The sequence below is a fragment of the Lissotriton vulgaris genome, chromosome 7 (assembly GCF_964263255.1).
Source record: "Lissotriton vulgaris chromosome 7, aLisVul1.2, whole genome shotgun sequence".
NCBI lineage: Eukaryota > Metazoa > Chordata > Amphibia > Caudata > Salamandridae > Lissotriton > Lissotriton vulgaris.
In genome coordinates, this window is record NC_141695.1 from 33,170,937 (window position 1) to 33,188,871 (window position 17,935).

At 46.0% G+C, this 17,935-nt stretch overlaps 1 protein-coding gene across 1 annotated transcript in view; it reads right to left on the minus strand.

The window, feature by feature from the left end:
* Positions 1–520: 520 nt before the first annotated feature.
* Positions 521–17,935, minus strand: part of LOC147700600 (ephrin type-B receptor 5-like) — a 276,679-nt gene continuing 259,264 nt past the window's right edge. Inside the window, exons 13-16 of the mRNA XM_086929705.1 lie at positions 8,962–9,111; positions 3,512–3,705; positions 2,892–3,047; positions 521–1,273 (exon numbers count right to left, since the gene is read on the minus strand). Of these exons, the coding sequence (XP_086785831.1) occupies positions 1,165–1,273; positions 2,892–3,047; positions 3,512–3,705; positions 8,962–9,111 (609 nt within the window). The 3' untranslated portion in view covers positions 521–1,164. The remainder of the gene's footprint in view (positions 1,274–2,891; positions 3,048–3,511; positions 3,706–8,961; positions 9,112–17,935) is intronic.

Here is a 17,935-nt window from a genome sequence, read left to right on the forward strand (position 1 = left end):
GATTATTGATGAGGTAGGTTGGATTGAGCCACACACAAATTCTGAATTTATTAGCACGCAAGTCATTCTGCAAAACTCCCTCACATTCGCAAACAGTCACTGTGCCATTATGCCTACATTTATGAATGTAAAATTTGCACATCAGAACCCCATGTTCCAGATTTCCTGCTGGTAGAGTGTCTTATAATAAGATCTTTAGGAATATCACTTAGAATATGTCTTCCATGTAACAAACAGGAGTGTTATGTAAAAATACAACACAATTATTGCAAGTGAACAATGTGTGCAATCATCTGTGATATTGTCTCACACCTTCATGTTGGTGCATTCAAGGAAAATTACACTATGAGTGTTAAAAGACAGAACCACGTAAACAGTCGCTGATATGAAGATGCCGCTGTAAAAGTCCACGAAGCACTGCATTCTGCAAGTTCATCACCTCTAACTGCTTAGTGTGCAGAAAATCCCAAATTTACTAATCCAAAGTGTGTGTAATGCCTTGGTTAGAGTCCTGAAAAAATGGTGGCATCTGGAGAGTGGCTATGTATCATGCTACTGCGTACCACTGCACACAAGCCAGCGTAGCAGTTGATCATGTCAATAGCACATCATTTGTGTATTAGTGCATAGTTATATTCTGGAGTGGGTGCTGTGACAGGTTGGGCAATCACTATCTTTGTAATCTGCCCAGCACAGGAAAAATACTCTTAGGACAAATCAAAAGTGCAAGATAATCTCAGCGGCAAGAATTGCTTGAAGGCAACTGACCTCACGCCTGTTCAGAAGATCCACTGATAGAGTGAAGGAGCTCTTCTTTCAAAGTGAGTATGGTGGATCTAGCCTTCTCTGGAGGTGGAGCAGATAAGAGAAAGCACTTGCAAGACTTGCGAAAAGAGCCTGTTTAGATACAGTGAACATTACTTTCCCTCCGCCAGATGGCTTCAAAAAAACCAATCACTTTTCCAAAGCAAATCCATTTAATTACAGTGCAAGCTGAGATTACGCTGAGTTATGCAAGTCATTTTTTTCCAATGAAAACTTTACAGTGTGTTGTCGTCCAATCCCTGTGCAAGCGGTTCATGGTCTGAAATGTAGTAGTTTCATGTCTCTGCTTATGATCACCGGAGACACCACAAAGTCCATTATTTACACTGGTGGCCTGTGTCAAACTTCCACTGACTCCTGCTGGTTCAGGTGAACCCTCATCAACTGGATGCTGTTCAGAATCTTCTTCTGATGCCCAACTAAGGAGATCCCAATCTGCTTGATGTCTCTGTGGAAGGCAGATAGTGTGGTTAGTAGGATAAACACATGAAGGATCCTATTTCTTGGTGGTGCCTTTTCTAACCTTCTCTGCCTATTCTTCTACTTGTTTCCTGATCTCCCTGCTTTCAACACTTTTCATGTCCCTTCAATACACCCACATTGCTCACTCCCTTGTAGCTTCTAGTGTTTTTTCTTTCCCTTATCTCTTTTTCTTGATTCATTGTCATTGATGATAGCGAATAGCTTTATGGACTATGTACCACCTACGGTGACAGATTATCTCAATTAGCTTCTTCTTGGGCCATCCGATCCAAGAAGAACAGGATCAGATCATGTTTACAAGATGAAGAACACTTGTTAGTTGGTTCTACAGGAGAGGCCCGGAGCTCCAGAATACAAAGCATCAGTGATTCTTAACCTTTTCTCTTCTGTGGACCCCCACTTAACCATTACATGAATTCTGGTGCCATCAACTGAATCATTATTGAGCTCAGGGAACCCTCACTGAGTATTTACTGGAATTGTGGGAATCCGGCCTAAGAAATGTAGAGAATTTGAATTGCCAAACAATACACAAATATTTGTAAACAAGCATTAATCAAACAAATACATATATGATGAAATATTTTACTTAATTCACAAAGAAATAAAAACAATCTACATTTTAATTTTAATGTGAAGGGCAAAGCTTTTCTAACTTACATTGAGGCAACTGATTGTCTATACTCTATTTTCTTTGAGCCACTGCTCCCATGAATCAACCTGAGGAAAACAATGTTTTCTCCACTTTCAAATTCCTTCACATTTGCAGAACATTTTAAAAATGGTAACTTTACTGTATGTTCTTTGTTAATTCACACTTTATTATTCCATTAATATTATTATTTTTTTAAATAGTATTGGGCCCTCTGAGCAGGCTTTGTGGACCTCCAGGGGTCTCCAGACTACAGGTTAAGAACCACTGTCGTAGATCACTGTCACAACTTGAATGAGATATTTGTAGCTGAAATTACTGCTGGTTGCATCTAAATTTTGTACCATACACGATTGATATTCTAAGTGATGCCAAGCAGTGAGGCTCCGTGGCCTGCTGTAGACTGCGCAGAATGCAGCACCTGAGCCGGCAGTGGGATCTCTGGTCACCACTGTATACTGGAGCTCTCTGATGACTCTCAAATCATCACCATCATTTAGGGTAGGATAAAACTTCCAAACTCGTTCTCTGGTTATCTCGCTCTCATTTCCACGTGTGTACAAACACACACACACAGACTCTTTCTTACTCTTCCTAAACATCTCTTTCAATCAGAAATATTACCACACACACTTACTAACGCACACACACAACAGGAGACAGCCATAACAGTGCATGCCTTATATCACATGCCTTTACAACTTGGTCATTACAATGAACGTGTTGTTACAACGCTAACCATTACATCGCACGTCGTGCACTGTAAAGCGTGCGATGTAAGACATGCAATGTAAAGGTATGTATTCTACACAACTCTACTTCTTGTCTCTTCTCTTTCTCTACCTCTATATCCATTTATCTTTCAAAGTCTCTCTTTTCTCCATTTATTTCATTATTCCTTACTTTGAGGAACTTCAAAGCAATTACTTACTCCAGGGTCATGCGTGAAATGACATCAAAAGTGGCGTATCCCGCATTGTCAAAGTTATCCTTGTATTGACCCATTTTGATGGCATCTAACCAGTCATGTGCACTGGAGAGCATTGGAAAATCTGGAGGACAGTTGCTCAAAAGTGGCTGAGATGGCCTATGAAAAGAGGAAACAGTATTAGTTAGCAGCAGTTTTAAGCTGAGGAGTGAACAAGATAGCAAAGCAAACATGGAAAAACCTCCACAGCTCTTATTGATTGGGCTGGTCAATTCTTAATCTGAGATGCATCTGCTTTATAGCCTTGCTACCTCCTAAAGCAATCAACAGACATTTGCAAATTCCATGACAGCTCAGCTTTGCTGTCTACAACAATCTAATAAGGCCAACAAGTTATTAGGTCCTAGGCTTCTCCTCAGGTCCTGCCTCTGCTGCATTAGTTCCTCCCTTATTGAGGCCTACACTTGTGTGCATTGGGGTTGTTGAATTATCAAGATGACCCATAAAGGATGGGTATAGATTTAGGAAATAAACACAGAGATAGTATCAGAAATAAAAGAGGAGAGGAACGTATAACGTTGCAGCCCGTAGCCCAAAACCCCCACCTCTAAACCCGCTATCACCTGCTGCTGGAAACTCCCACAGTCTTGAGGGAGGCTGGATTCCGAATCAGCTTGTCCAATGAACTGATAATCTGCTCAAATTTGGGTCTCTGGACTCGGTCCTTCAGCCAGCAGTCGAGCATGAGAAGGTGGAGTGCGGAAGGGCAGTCGTGAGGCGGTGGCAGACGGTAGTCCTGGTCAAGCGCGTCCAATACCTGCATTGAGAAGGTATCAACAGATAGGTCTCACACTCCATTCACATGACCCCTGCCTGTCACCTTCAAAGGGTGCTATTTGGAGCTGAAGACATTGCATCACGGAATACTAAATCAAAGATAAATTATGGAAAACCCCATTTAAAGATGGACACCTGTGTGTGCACATGCGGCCATATTTGAAGGTTTATTTACTCATTTGTTCATTGCGTTACCATTCCTAGATGAAGACATGATTTGAAACAACACACTGGTCACCTTGAAACAGTGCCACAAACAACATACTTTGCCATAGCCAGACCTACTGATGTAGCCTGCTAATATAGGTGACCCATTGCACTCAACACTTTGACAATCTTGAAACTGTAAAATAGTAATATAAATGGCCAAACAGCCGGTCAGACATAGGAGTTATGGAAAGTGTAAAGAAAGGTTACACGGACACACAGTACAAATACTCTGTGTCCATTCGTCAGCACAATAAATGCAGACCTTTTGGTTTTGCAAATGCTTGGGTGTGTATTATGTACAAGCTAGCTAGCTCAGTGAGTTAATTAGACAATTGCTATAGTCATTGGTGGTGATTTGCAGGTCAAAAATTCAAATCCTGCACATTCAACTCAGCCTTCCATTCTACCAGTTGGTAAACTGATTACCATAACATTGGTAAAAGTAAGACCTTTTATTTATTACAGCACTTACAAATGCCGAAATTGCAATAAAAAGTACAGCATACACATTTTATCATTCTGCATGTATGCATGTTAGTTCCAAAAAACCTTCTTGAGAATGAGTGCACTATAAAAAAATGCATATTTCAAATAGATTAGTGTTTTACCTTGTGTTTAAGTTCTGTGTTCTTCGAGTATGAATCATGAACCCAAAATAGCAAATGTAGGTTAACCCTTTATGGAAAAAGTTTATGGGTTGTAAAATTGCACTTCAGTCTCCTTGAGTCTGTGTTTTGTGATCTCGATTATGCATGTAGCAGTAACACTGGATATGCTCATATTTAAATTGGTATGCATCCTGAGTATCAAAGATAGAGTATCATGGCATAGAAATATCGAGGACAAAATACGAAAACCAAAATATCAAAAGTGAAGTAAGAATAGATTTTCAATACCACATATATATATATTCACTGAAAAAACAAAGGTTACAGGGACATTATAGTTACAAAATGGAATAAAGAAAATCTTAGAAATTCACTGAAAAAACTAAAGGTTACTGAGATGTTATAATTAGGCTCAGGTTTCACTCGTACAAAACCAGTGAAATTCAGCCATTATAGTTAGTGATCTAACTATAACTTGCGCTCTGCAATGCAATGCTTATGACCTCTCATATTACATCAGTCATGACATGGTCAGAGACATCACTGATAACATCACTCATGATGACGTGTCAAATTATAATACTGATGACATCATCCAGTGACTGTGAGTGCTTTCGAAAAGTGTATGAGTGTTAAATATATATACCGAGGTGAATTGGTGAATCAGTAGGTGTATGAGTGCCTTTTTGGTTGATTCAGTGGGTGCAGGACTGACTGTATAAGTGAGTGATTAGGTATCTCAGTGAATTTATGGGTGAGGGACTAGTTGTGTGAATATCTGTATCTGTCTGTCATTTGGTGTCTAAGTGACAGTATGGGTGTTTGATTGGGAATGAGTTTCTGTATGGGTGAGCATTTGGTTGTCTGAGTACCTCTATGTGTGTCAGAGTGTCAGTCTGGTTGGTTAGAGGGTGTGTGTGACTGTCTGTATAGATGAGTGAGTCAGTGGCTGTATGGGTTAGTGAGTGCATGCATGAGGGGCTGGATGGGTGAATCAGTGTTTTTTATGGCTATGTCAGTGAGTGAATTCATGTCAGTGGTATAAGGGTGAATAACTGGGTATGTGAAAGGCAGTATAGGTGAGTGATGGGGAATGTTAGTGACTGTATGGGTGAGTTAGTGAATGTGAGAGTGGCTGTCTGTGTGAATGTTTGCTTGTGTCTGTGACTGTATAGGTGAGTGAGTATGTGTTTACATCTCTATGAGTGAGTGAGTGTGTGTGTAACTATGGATGAGTAAGTGGCTGTGTGATTGACTCTATGGGTGAGTGAGTAGGAGTGTGAGAAGCTCTATGGGTGACCGACTGTGTGAGTGGCTGTTTGGGTGTGTGAGTAGATAGGTCAGTGGTTGTATTAGTGAATGAGTGGGTGTATGAGTGTCTGTATGGGTGAGCGAGTAGATGTGTGTCTTGATCTATGAATCAGGGAATTGCTGTGCCAGTACTGGTATGGGTGTGTGAAGGGCTTTGTGGATGGTAGTGTGGAAGTTAGAGTGGGTTTATGAAAGGTTATATTGGGGTGCGAGCAGTGTGTCAGAGATACTGTGGATGATGTCATCAGTGATGTCATTTGAGATGCCGTTAGTATTGTCATCCGTGATGTCACTGACGATGTGATGAGTGATATAGTATGTGAGGTCATTAGAAGTCCATTGCGGGAGGATAAGTCATGGTTAGCTCAAGAACTATAATGGCTGAATTCAATTGATGTTGTACAAGTGAATCCAGAGCCTAACTATAACGTCCCTGTAACCTTTGCTTTTTTAGTGAATTTCTTCTGATTTTTTAAATTCCATTTCCTAACTATAACGTCCCTGTAACCTTTGTTTTCTTGCGTAAATTTCCAAGGTTTTTTAAATGCTAATTCCAAACTATAAAGTCCCTTTAACCTTTTTTTTTTGTGAATGTCCACAGTATTTTAAGTAGAAGTCCCTTTTGCAGAGTGGTGGATAAAATGGGCAGGCCTCAAACCACCTCTCAGGAAACCCATTGTGTAGGACTTACAGGAAGTACCAGGAGGGCTTCTTCGTCCTCACAGGAGTAAAGTGGACTTTATCCCCGAACCAGCAATGTGCCAGGAGCCGCATTTACAGAGTGGTGGAGAAAGGGGACATGACCTCCGACGACCTCTCAGCAAGCCCGCTGTGTGGGACTTACTGGAGGGAACAGGAGAGGTAGTTGGCCCCTAAGGACATCCTTGGGGGCCAACTACCCCTCCTGTTGCCTCCAATAATTCCCACACAGCAGGGTTGCAGAGCCCTGGTAGCAGGCCATGCCCCCTTTCCCCACCACTCTCCAAACGAGCCTTCGCACTACCAGTGGGGGGTGAAGTCCCCTTGGCTATTGAGGGTCCTTAGGAGCCAACTACCCCTCCTGTTGCCTCCAGCAAGTCCCACACAGTGGCTTTACAGAGAGGTTATTGGTGGATATGCCCCCTTTCTCCACCACTCTGCAAACGCACCTCCTTGCACACTATTAGTTGGGGGATGAAGTACCCCTGGCTCTTAAGGGTCCTTGGGGCCAACTACCCCTCCTGCTACCTCCAGGAAGTCCCACACAGCGGGATTGCTGAGAGGTTTTCAGTGACCACACCCCCTTTCTCCACAACTCTGCAAACACACCTCCTGGTGCACTACTTGTTGGGGATGAAGTCCCCTTTGCTCTTGAGGGTCCTTGGAGGCCAACTACTCCTCCTGTTACATCGAATAACTCTCACACAGCTAGATTGCAAAGAGTTTGTCAAAGGCCATGCCCCCTTTTGCCACCACTCTGCAAATACACCTTCTGGCACACTAGTGGTTGGTGGAAGAAGTCCTCTTTAATCCTGAGGCCTTAAAGAGTAAAGTCGAATTTATTCCTGAACCTGCAGAGTGGTGGAGAAAGGAGGCAGGGCCTCCAAGTGGGATGTCCTCTCAGGAATCCCACAGTGTAGGACTTACAGGAGGTACCAGGAAGGTTTCTTGGTCCCCAAGGTCCAGAAGAAGTAAAGTTGACTTCATCCCCCATCCAGCAGTGCGCCAGGAGGTGTGTTTTTGAAGTGGTGGTGAAGTGGTCGTGGCCTCTGCCAACTTGCCTGAGGTTATTTTTTTTAATTAAGGGAGGGGGCTGCATTGCCCCCTTTCCCTGTGCCCTTTTTGGCCCTTGGGACCACATCCACCAGGGCCAGGCCTTTTTTCAATGGGTGAGGTGGGCCGCAGCCCTAATACCCGGGCCCAATTTCAGCCCCGGGGACACCATCCCCTGGCCTTTTATTTATTTAAATAATGGGAGGGGGCACGCAGTCCCCTACCATGCTGATTTTGGCTGTGGTTCCCATCGCCCAGGGCCTAGCCACAATACTGGGTGCCCTGGTCCCACCCAGGCCACCCAGTAGTTCACGGTGGGGTTCTCGGAAGGAGCCTGAAAGCCCCTGTTGTCTCTGCAGGCTCCCCGTCTCCTGCAGAAGCTGGCATTGCTTTTGGACAGAGGGTGCTGCTGAACATGCAGCTACCTCTGTCCAAAAGCAATTCCCCTTCATGTTGAGTAAGAAAAAACATTTCACATGCTCCTGCTTACTCGAAGCAGAGCAGAGTTTGCTATTGCATTGTGAGAGCGGTAAATTCTCCGGCCAAGCCATAGCAAACTGCAATGTCCCGGGAGTGGGCACTTAGGAAATGTACTCTATTTCAGAGCTGGAGTAAGTCCAGCACTACCCATGACCACTCCCAGTTACTGCATCACCTCCTGCAGAAAATAATGGAGGTAGGGACTTTAAATAAACCCCATAGGAACTAGTGTTAAAATGTATTAAATATTTTAAGTTGTTTAAAAATATTATTACAATTAAAATTATTAATTTGTTTTAAAATATTTCATTTACCTTAAATGCAATATTTATTTTAAGATTAATAATTCAATTTGTGCTAATTAATTTTATACATCACAATTACATAATATTAATCCATGTTTTTTTAGTTTAGAGGGACTGCTTTCAACTAAATTTCAGAAATATAATTTTAGTTTAAATGTAATATTTTGAAAATATTATTATTTAAAATAAGTTAGTAATACTGTAACATTTCAGTGTGTAGACTATCCAATACAGTCATTAAGTTACCACAAGCATTAATTTTAGGGTCATTTTTGATGTTACATCCTGTTTCAGACACTTAAGTCTACACTTTTGAGTAACTTTACAGTTGGAAATGGGGAATAGACCAAAGTAGTAAAGTTACTCAAAAGTGTGAGGGTAAACTTACACATATAGATTTACTCACATTAAAATGTACTTTCACAATCGGCGACTCTGTTGCCTAAACATTCTACAACTATTTTCCTGCATATCAAATAAGCATCTGTAGTGGATTACAAGACAGCATTCCAAAGGACAGGCATTTGCACTGTAAGTGCATGAGCCATATTCCAAACTTCAATAACTCACTTCCTGGTTGGACATGTCCCAGTAGGGCCTCTCGCCGAAGGACATCACCTCCCACATGAGGATGCCATAGCTCCAGACGTCACTGGCGGTGGTGAACTTGTGGTACTGGATGGCTTCAGGCGCAGTCCACCGGATGGTCAGTTTACCCCCCTGTGAAGAGAAGATGAAAAGCAAGAGTAGTAAATCAGTCTTGGCCCTCCAGGTGAATGAATGAATGAATGAAAGGCGTCTTATCCTGCACGAACTTAGCCCAATGGGCGTCAAGGCGCCTATTTCAAAATACCAGCTCACATCAAACGCAAAGCAGTTCATCCTCAATAGGCTCTTGAGAAGCACCACGTTTTTAAGGCCTTTTTGAACAGGTCCATTGAAGGTAGGGTTTTAATCTCCATTGGCACAGCGTTCCAGAGCTGAGGGGTGACGACGGAAAAAGCCCTAGCTCCCCATCTAGTCAGCCTGAAACGGGGGACAACAAGTTGGAGTAATCCCGCAGAGCGAAGGCACCTTGTTGGATAATAGCGGGTAAGTAGAGAGCTGATAGCACCCTTAGAGCCCTCCTCAAGTGCTCTATACGTCAGGCACAACATTTTAAAATATATTCTGTGCTGGACAGGAAGCCAGTGGAGATCTCTCCTCGCGGTGGTGGCCGATGATGTCTTAGGAAGAGCTAAGACGAAGCGTGCTGCAGCATTCTGCACAATTTGCAGTCGATGTATGAGGCCCTTGTTGGACTCCATGTATAGGGAATTACAGTAATCTAACCTGGAGCCAACAAGGGCGACTGCAATCTGCTTATGTGCCTGAAGGGAGAGATAACTACGGATTCTGTTGAGTATCCTGATCACGCCCCAACAGGTCGCCACGGTCCGATTCACTTGTAGAGACATCGAGAGTGAAGTATCAAAAATCACGCCAAGATTTCTGGCAGATTGAGAGGGGGTGGGGCAGATGCCAAGCGAGGAAGGCCACCACTCACTCGACCAGACGTCTTGGTCCTTCCCAAAGACCAATACCTCTGTCTTGTTGCCATTCAGCTTCAGGGAGTTGATGATCATCCAATCTGCCACATGCTGCATGCATGACCTGAAGCTGAAGGCAGATGTAGTGACAGAGGAATGAGTCAGTGACACCATGATCTGGGTGTCATCGGCGTATGATACCACCTCCATCCCCTGCGATCTTACCAGCCTAGCAAGGGGGGCCACGTAGATGTTAAACAGGGTCGGGCTTAATGCCGACCCCTGTGGCACCCGACATTGCAAAGACTTGGCAGGGGAGAGGTGGTTTCCGAGCATCACTCTCTGTTCCCTATCAAGGAGAAAGGAGTTAAGGAGACTCAGGGCCGACCCAGTGACACCTGCCTCCCTAAGCCGAGATGTTAGGATGGTGGGAGACAGGGTATCAAACGCGGCCGTGAGGTCCAGAAGCACTAGAACTGTAGTTTGAGCAGCGTCCACTTTGCGTCGAATGTTGTCGACCACCAAAGTGAGAGCAGATTCTGTGCTGTGATATTTTCTAAATCCGTGTTGGGTGTTGTCAAGGTACTCGGAGGCATCCAGAAAGGAAGACAGATAAAAGTTCAGATGTGCTTCTAGTATTTTAGCAGGTGCAGGGAGTAGGGAAATAGGCCTAAAATTTTTAAGGAGGCCGGGGTCAAGGGATGGTTTTTTGAGGAGGGGCTTCACAATAGCCTTCTTCCATACCGATGGAAAGGAGCCCTGGGCAATCGCCTTATTCATCACCTCCAACATGGAGGGAAGAAGACTGCTTCTACACTCTTTCAGTTTTTTAAGAGGTAGAGGGTCCATAGGGAAGGAGGATTTCGTCCTGTCAAGTAGAAGATTCAGTCCTTCAAGAGACAGAGATGGAAATTCCATGAGTGAACTGGAAGGGGCTACATCCAAAGAATCCAGAGAGCTTATGCCAGGAGGGATATTCTCATCCAGAGAATGACGTTGTACTTCTAGTGAAGTATGGATGTCAAGGATTTTGTTGTGAAAAAAGTCTGAGATGTCATTGCATAGATCCTGAGAGCTGACTACGGGATCTGGGAGTTGGAGGGAGCATAGCGAGTCAGCGATTTTGAAAAGCTCCCTAGAGGAAGTGAGTGAACTAGTAAGATTGGAAAAGTATTCCTGCTTTTCCAATATCACTTTCTGTTTATACTCCCGCAAAGCAGACTTATGGGCCTCCCGGTCCTTAGGATCCCAGGATTTCCTCCATCTTCTCTCACTGCTTCTGCAGCCCTGTCTTAGTGATCTCAGATGGTCAGAAAACCATGGTGCTGTCGGCTTGCGTCGGGCTACATATCGCAGGGATGCAGGGGCAAGCTTTTCCACTGCGTTAGTGATAGAGTCCCTCAGATCTTGGGCTGCCTCATCCGCGTCTTTAGAGGAGAGAACCTCGGGAGAAAGAACTAGAGAGGCAAGAGCCTCATCCGTAATGTTTCTGAGGTTTCTTCTAAGAGCGAGGGAAGTTGTATCCTGCTTGGTGGAACATGAGGCAGAGAGAGTGAGATATAGTGGTACTGCAAAATGATCAGTCCAGACCAACGGAAGAGGAGAGCCGATAGCAAGTCTCGAATCATTAGAAAATACCCCGTTGAGGATGTGACCTGCCTTGTGAGTGGAACTGGTAACAAGCTGAACAAGGTCACAGGCTCCGAGTGACTCAACCAATGACAGGGTATCCTTAGAGTCAGCCTCATCAAGATGAAAATTGAGGTCGCCCAATATTGTGAGGCAGGGCTTTCCAAAATAAGGTTCGAGAGTTCTCAGTAAGTCAGAGGAGAAGCTGGCTCTATGGCCAGGCGGCCTATAGATCAGTATCCCCGTGAAGGAGACCGATGGACCACATTTAATACAAAAGTATAGAGCTTCAAAGCTTCAAAGGTGCATGAGAGCAAGGCATGTTATATTATCCTTGTTTCAATGAACCATGAAACAAAGGAGGGAGTCTGATAAATTTTGCAGTCTCGTTTGGTAAGTTAGGGGCCAAGTGAAGGGGGAAATCGCCTTCCCAGCTACTGACTATCCTAATGATTCCAAGAGTTTATGAATGAGTGCCAACATGGTGGCAGGGTTATGGGCCAAAAAAGAGCCTAATTATACATCAGTCTGGCAATAGACATCTAAAAGAAATTGTTGAGGCCTGTTCAGTGCACTTCTTACTAAGATCTCTAATGGGATATGATTTACAAGCTGTGTTTAGGAATATTTTATAACTTTGTGTGAATAGTCCCAGAATGCTTTTGCTTTCACTCACTCAAGCGATAGTTTCGGCATATGTTTTTTCACACCTTCAGATCTCTTCCCATTTTTAAATGCCTTTCAATACTGTTCTTTGTCTTTTAAATATTATCTATAATTACTTGATTTTGTCTGTTGTGCTGAACCTGCTGGACTCATGTCTGTAATTCTTTTGAATATGTTTTTGCTGTATAGTACATACAAAATAAACCTCACATATGTGTATCCTCTGTAAGGTCTCAAGTATTTCTAGAAACATTAACATTTTTTTGTGCCTACTCTCCAAAGTAAACCTGCATATGCAGTGGTTAGCTGCACCACGAGAAGCGACTCTCGGCTGCTGATGGCTGGTGATAAAGGGGGGCACAGCCAGACTTGGGCCTCTCACAGACACTAGGGACTGGTGCCATCATGTAAAGAGCCCTGGCAGCTTATGACTTATGCCTTTCACATATACTAGGGACTCATGCCATCATGTAAAGAGCCTTGGCAGCTTAGGCCTTGTGCCTCTCTCAGACACTAGGGACTGGTGCCATCATGTAAAGAGCCCTGGCAGCCTAGGACTTGAGCCTCTCTCAGATACTAGGTACTGGTGCCATCATGTAAAGAGCCCTGGCAGGTTACGCCTTGTGCCTCTCTCAGATACTAGGTACTGGTGCCATGATGCAAAGAGCCCTGGCAGCTTATGACGTATGCCTTTCACATATACTAGGGACTCATGCCATCATGTAAAGAGCCTTGGCAGCTTAGGCCTTGTGCCTCTCTCAGACACTAGGGACTGGTGCCATCATGTAAAGAGCCCTGGCAGCCTAGGACTTGAGCCTCTCTCAGATACTAGGGATTGGTGCCATCATGTAAAGAGCCCTGGCAGCTTAGGCCTTGAGCCTCTCTCAGATATTAGGGACTGATGCAATCAAGTAAAGAGCCCTGGCAGCTTAGGCCTTGAGCCTCTCTCAGACACTAGGGAGTGATGCCATTAAGTAAAGAGCCCTGGCAGCGTATGCCTTGTGCCTCTCTCAGATACCAGGGACTGATGACATCATGTAAAGAGCCCTTGCAGCTTAGGACCTATCCCTCTCTCAGATACTAGGAACTGATGCCATCATGTAAAGAGCCCTGGCAGCCTAAACAGTGTGCCTCTCTCAAAAACTTTGGTACTGATGCCATCATGTAAAGAGCCCTGCAGCTTAGGCCTTGTGCCTCTCTCAGATACCAGGGACTGGTGCCATCGTGTACAGAGCCCTAGCAGCGTCTGACGTATGCCTTTCACATATACTAGGGACTCATGCTATCATGTAAAGAGCGCTGGCAGCTTAGACCTTGGGCCTCTCTCAGACACTAGGTCTGGTGCCATCATGTAAAGAGCGCTGGCAGCTTAGGCCTTGAGCCTCTCTCAGATACTAGGGACTGGTGCCATCATGTAAAGAGCCCTGGCAGCTTAGGCCTTGAGCCTCTCTCAGATACTAGGGACTGATGCAATCATGTAAAGAGCGCTGGCAGCTTAGGCCTTGGGCCTCTCTCAGATACTAGGGACTGGTGCCATCGTGTAAAGAGCCCTTGCAGCTTAGGCCTTGGGCCTCTCTCAGTTACTAGGTACTGGTGCCATCATGAAAAGAGCCCTGGCAGCTTAGGCCTTAAGCCTCTCTCAGACACTAGGGACTGGTGCCATCATGTAAAGAGCCCTGGCAGCTTAGTCCTTATGCCTCTCTCAGACACTAGGGACTAGTGCCATCGTGTACAGAGCCCTAGCTGCTTATGACTTATGCCTTTCCCAGACACTAGGGACTGGTGCCATCATGTAAAGAGCCCTGGCCGCTTAGGCCTTTGTGCCTCTCTCAGACACTAGGGACTGGTGCCATCACGTAAAGAGCCCTGGCAGCTTACGCCTTGTGCCTCTCTCAGACACTAGGGAAGCCTTGTGCCTCTCTCAGACACTAGGGACTGGTGCTATCATGTAAAGAGCCCTGGCAGCTTAGGCCTTGTCCCTCTCTCAGACACTAGGGACTGATGCCATCATGTACAGAGCCCTAGCAGCTTATGACTTATGCCTCTTTCAGATACTAGGGACTGCTGCAATCGTGTAAAGAGCCCTGGCAGCTTAGGCCTTGTCCCTCTCTCAGACACTAGGGACTGATGCCATCATGTACAGAGCCCTAGCAGCTTATGACTTATGCCTCTTTCAGATACTAGGGACTGCTGCAATCGTGTAAAGAGCCCTGGCCGCTTAGGACTTGTCCCTCTCTCAGACACTAGAGACTGATGCCATCATGTAGTGCAGTAGTGTGGCTCACTGGTTAGAGGCGGCAGACCCGGGAGCAGAGGACGGCCCGGGACCAGGGTTCGATTCCCGACGCGGCAGGTTTCTGGACCAGAGTCAGCGGACTCGATAATTCTCTCGCCTCGGTGCCCACTCTGATCAGCGATCACACTCGGCAACTCTGGGCATAAGCTTGCCTCATCTGCACTAACGGCCCCACCAGACCGCCGGGGATGCCTGGTCTCACCCTGGAGATACCCATTAAGGGACCATCTCTCAGGGAAGCCAGGAAGGGTTTCGCAGCCGTCGAAGCGCGGAGATACTCCTCCGGGAGTCGATCCTAGCGCTATATAAACTTGCAATTAATTAATTAATTAAAGAGCCCTTGCAGCTTAGGCCTTGTTTCTCTCTCAGATGCTAGGGACTGATGCCATCATGTACAGGGCCCTAGCAGCTTATGACTCATGCCTCTTCCAGATATTAGGGACTGCTGCCATCGTGTAAAGAGCCCTGGCAGCTTAGGCCTTGTCCCTCTCTCAGACACTAGGGACTGATGCCATCATGTACAGAGCCCTAGCAGCTTATGACTTATGCCTCTTTCAGATACTAGGGACTGCTGCCATCGTGTACAGAGCCCTGGCAGCCTAAACCCCGTGCCTCTCTCAGATACTAGGGACTGGTGCCATCATGTAAGGAGCCCTGGCAGCTTATGACTTATGCCTTTCACATATACTAGGGACTCATGCCATCATATAAAGAGCCCTGGCAGCTAAGGACTTGTGCCTCTCTCAGATACTAGGTACTGGTGCCATCATGTAAAGAGCCCTGGCAGCTTAGGCCTTGGGCCTCTCGCAGACTCTAGGGACTGGTGCCATCATGTAAAGAGCCCAGGCAGCTTACGCCTTGGGCCTCTCCCAGACACTAGGGACTTCTGCCATCATGTTAAGAGCCCTGGCAGCTTAGACCTTGTTCCTCTCTCAGATACTAGGGTCTGATGCCATCATGTAAAGAGCCCTGGCAGCTTAGGCCTTGGGCGTCTCCCAGACACTAGGGACTGATGCCATCATGTAAACAGCCCTGGCAGCTTAGGCCTTGTCCCTCTCTCAGACACTAGGGACTGGTGCCATCATGTAAAAAGCCCTGGCAGCTTAGGCCTTGTCCCTCTCTCAGACACTAGGGACTGATGCCATCATGTACAGAGCCCTGGCAGCCTAGACCTCGTGCCTCTCTCAGATACTAGGGATTGGTGCCATCATGTAAGGAGCCCTGGCAGCTTATGACTTATCCCTTTCACATGTTCTAGGGACTCATGCCATCATAGAAAGAGCCCTGGCAGCTTAGGACTTGTGCCTCTCTCAGATACTAGGTACTGGTGCCATCATGTAAGGAGCCCTGGCAGCTTAGGCCTTGGGCCTCTCTCAGACACTAGGGACTGGTGCCATCATGTAAAGAGCCCTGGAAGCTTAGGCCTTGGGCCTCTCTCAGACACCAGGGACTTGTGCCATCATGTAAAGAACCCTGGCAGCTTAGGCCTTGTTCCTCCTTCAGATACTAGGGACTGATGCCATCATGTAAACAGCCCTGGCAGCTTAGGCCTTGTCCCTCTCTCAGACACTAGGGACTGGTGCCATCATGTAAAAAGCCCTGGCAGCTTAGGCCTTGTCCCTCTCTCAGACACTAGGGACTGATGCCATCATGTACAGAGCCCTGGCAGCCTAGACCTCGTGCCTCTCTCAGATACTAGGGATTGGTGCCATCATGTAAGGAGCCCTGGCAGCTTATGACTTATGCCTTTCACATGTTCTAGGGACTCATGCCATCATATAAATAGCCCTGGCAGCTTAGGACTTGTGCCTCTCTCAGATACTAGGTACTGGTGCCATCATGTAAAGAGCCCTGGCAGCTTAGGCCTTGGGCCTCTCTCAGACACTAGGGACTGGTGCCATCATGTAAAGAGCCCTGGAAGCTTAGGCCTTGGGCCTCTCTCAGACACCAAGGACTTGTGCCATCATGTAAAGAACCCTGGCAGCTTAGGCCTTGTTCCTCTCTCAGATACTAGGGACTGGTGCCATCATGTAAAGAGCCCTGGCAGCTTAGGCCTTGTTCCTCTCTCAGATACTAGGGACTGGTGCCATCATGTAAAGAGCCCTGGCAGCTTAGGCCTTGTGCCTCTCTCAGATACTAGGGACGGGCGCTATCGTGTAAAAAGCCCTGGCAGCTTAGGACTTATGCCCCTCTCAGATAATAAATACAGGTGCCACTGTGTAAAGAGCCCTGGCAGCTTAGGTCTTATACCTATCTCAGATACTAGGGCCCGGTGTCATTCTGGAAAGCGCCCTGTCAGCTTAGGCCTCATGAAGCTGTCAGGTAGGAGAGCCTGGTGTCATTATGTAGAGAACCCTGGTGGAAATACTTAATTCAAGTCGGTTGTTGCAAGTAGGGCATGCCAGTACTGGTTTTTGGGGACTAGTACTTATTTGTCAACAGTCTTCGATCCAAATAAGAGAGATACAAACACAAAAGGGGAAAAGAAGAAGGTAGAGAAAGATGGAAAACAGTAGCAGGGGAGAAAGCGGGGATGAAAATGAATTTGTAAGAGTGAGATAAAGAGGCAGGAAGTATATGGTGTAAGAGTATATTGTGGCAGAGGTGTGGCGCAGCGGCCAGGGCGACTGACGCCAGACGCTGGGGATCATGGTTTGATCCCCAGCACCGGCGGCAGGGGTCTGCCCAGCACCATGTGACTCTGGGAAATAGCTTGCTTAATCTTCCCGACGGCCCCCAGCGCCAGGAAACCTACAGGTAGCCGTGCGCTTTACAAATACAGGATTATTATTTATTATTATGGTGGTGGATTATAGAGGCATGAGCTGGAATCAAGTCTGCGCAGCTTTGGTATTCAGCATCAAAACCTTAGAGCAAATGAAGCACTGCCTGGCAGCTTAGGTATTGTGGTTTCCATAGATAGTAGGGCCTGGTGCCATTTTGCAGCGTCTTTGTTGGCTTGGAGCTTCTGTCACGGGGACATACCAAGGTATGGTACCAATATGTAACTAGCCCTAGTCTTGGCTTTGTGCCTGTATCTCAACAGTTGATATTCAATAAACCTGCGCATAGTGGGCATAGCGGGGCTACGCGGAGGACAACGGTGTTGCAAACAAACTCCACTCCGCTCTGCTCCGCTCCACTACGCCGCCCGCCTCCACCTGCTATTAAGAAGTGATTTAACATTAATTAAAAATAAACTTGAAACCACTCACCTCTGTACTGTGGCTTTCCCATCCTGCCCTCCTGCTCTTCTTTGCTGTATTGATAATGCTTGATAAAACTGCAAAAGCGCGCGCGCCCGCGCATGTGCATTTATTGCAAGAAATGCGCATGCGCCGGTGCGCACTCATGCTTAGTTTTCTCAAGCATTACTGGTACGGCGAGGAAGAGGAGGAGGGCAGCCTGGCAACACCGCAGTACA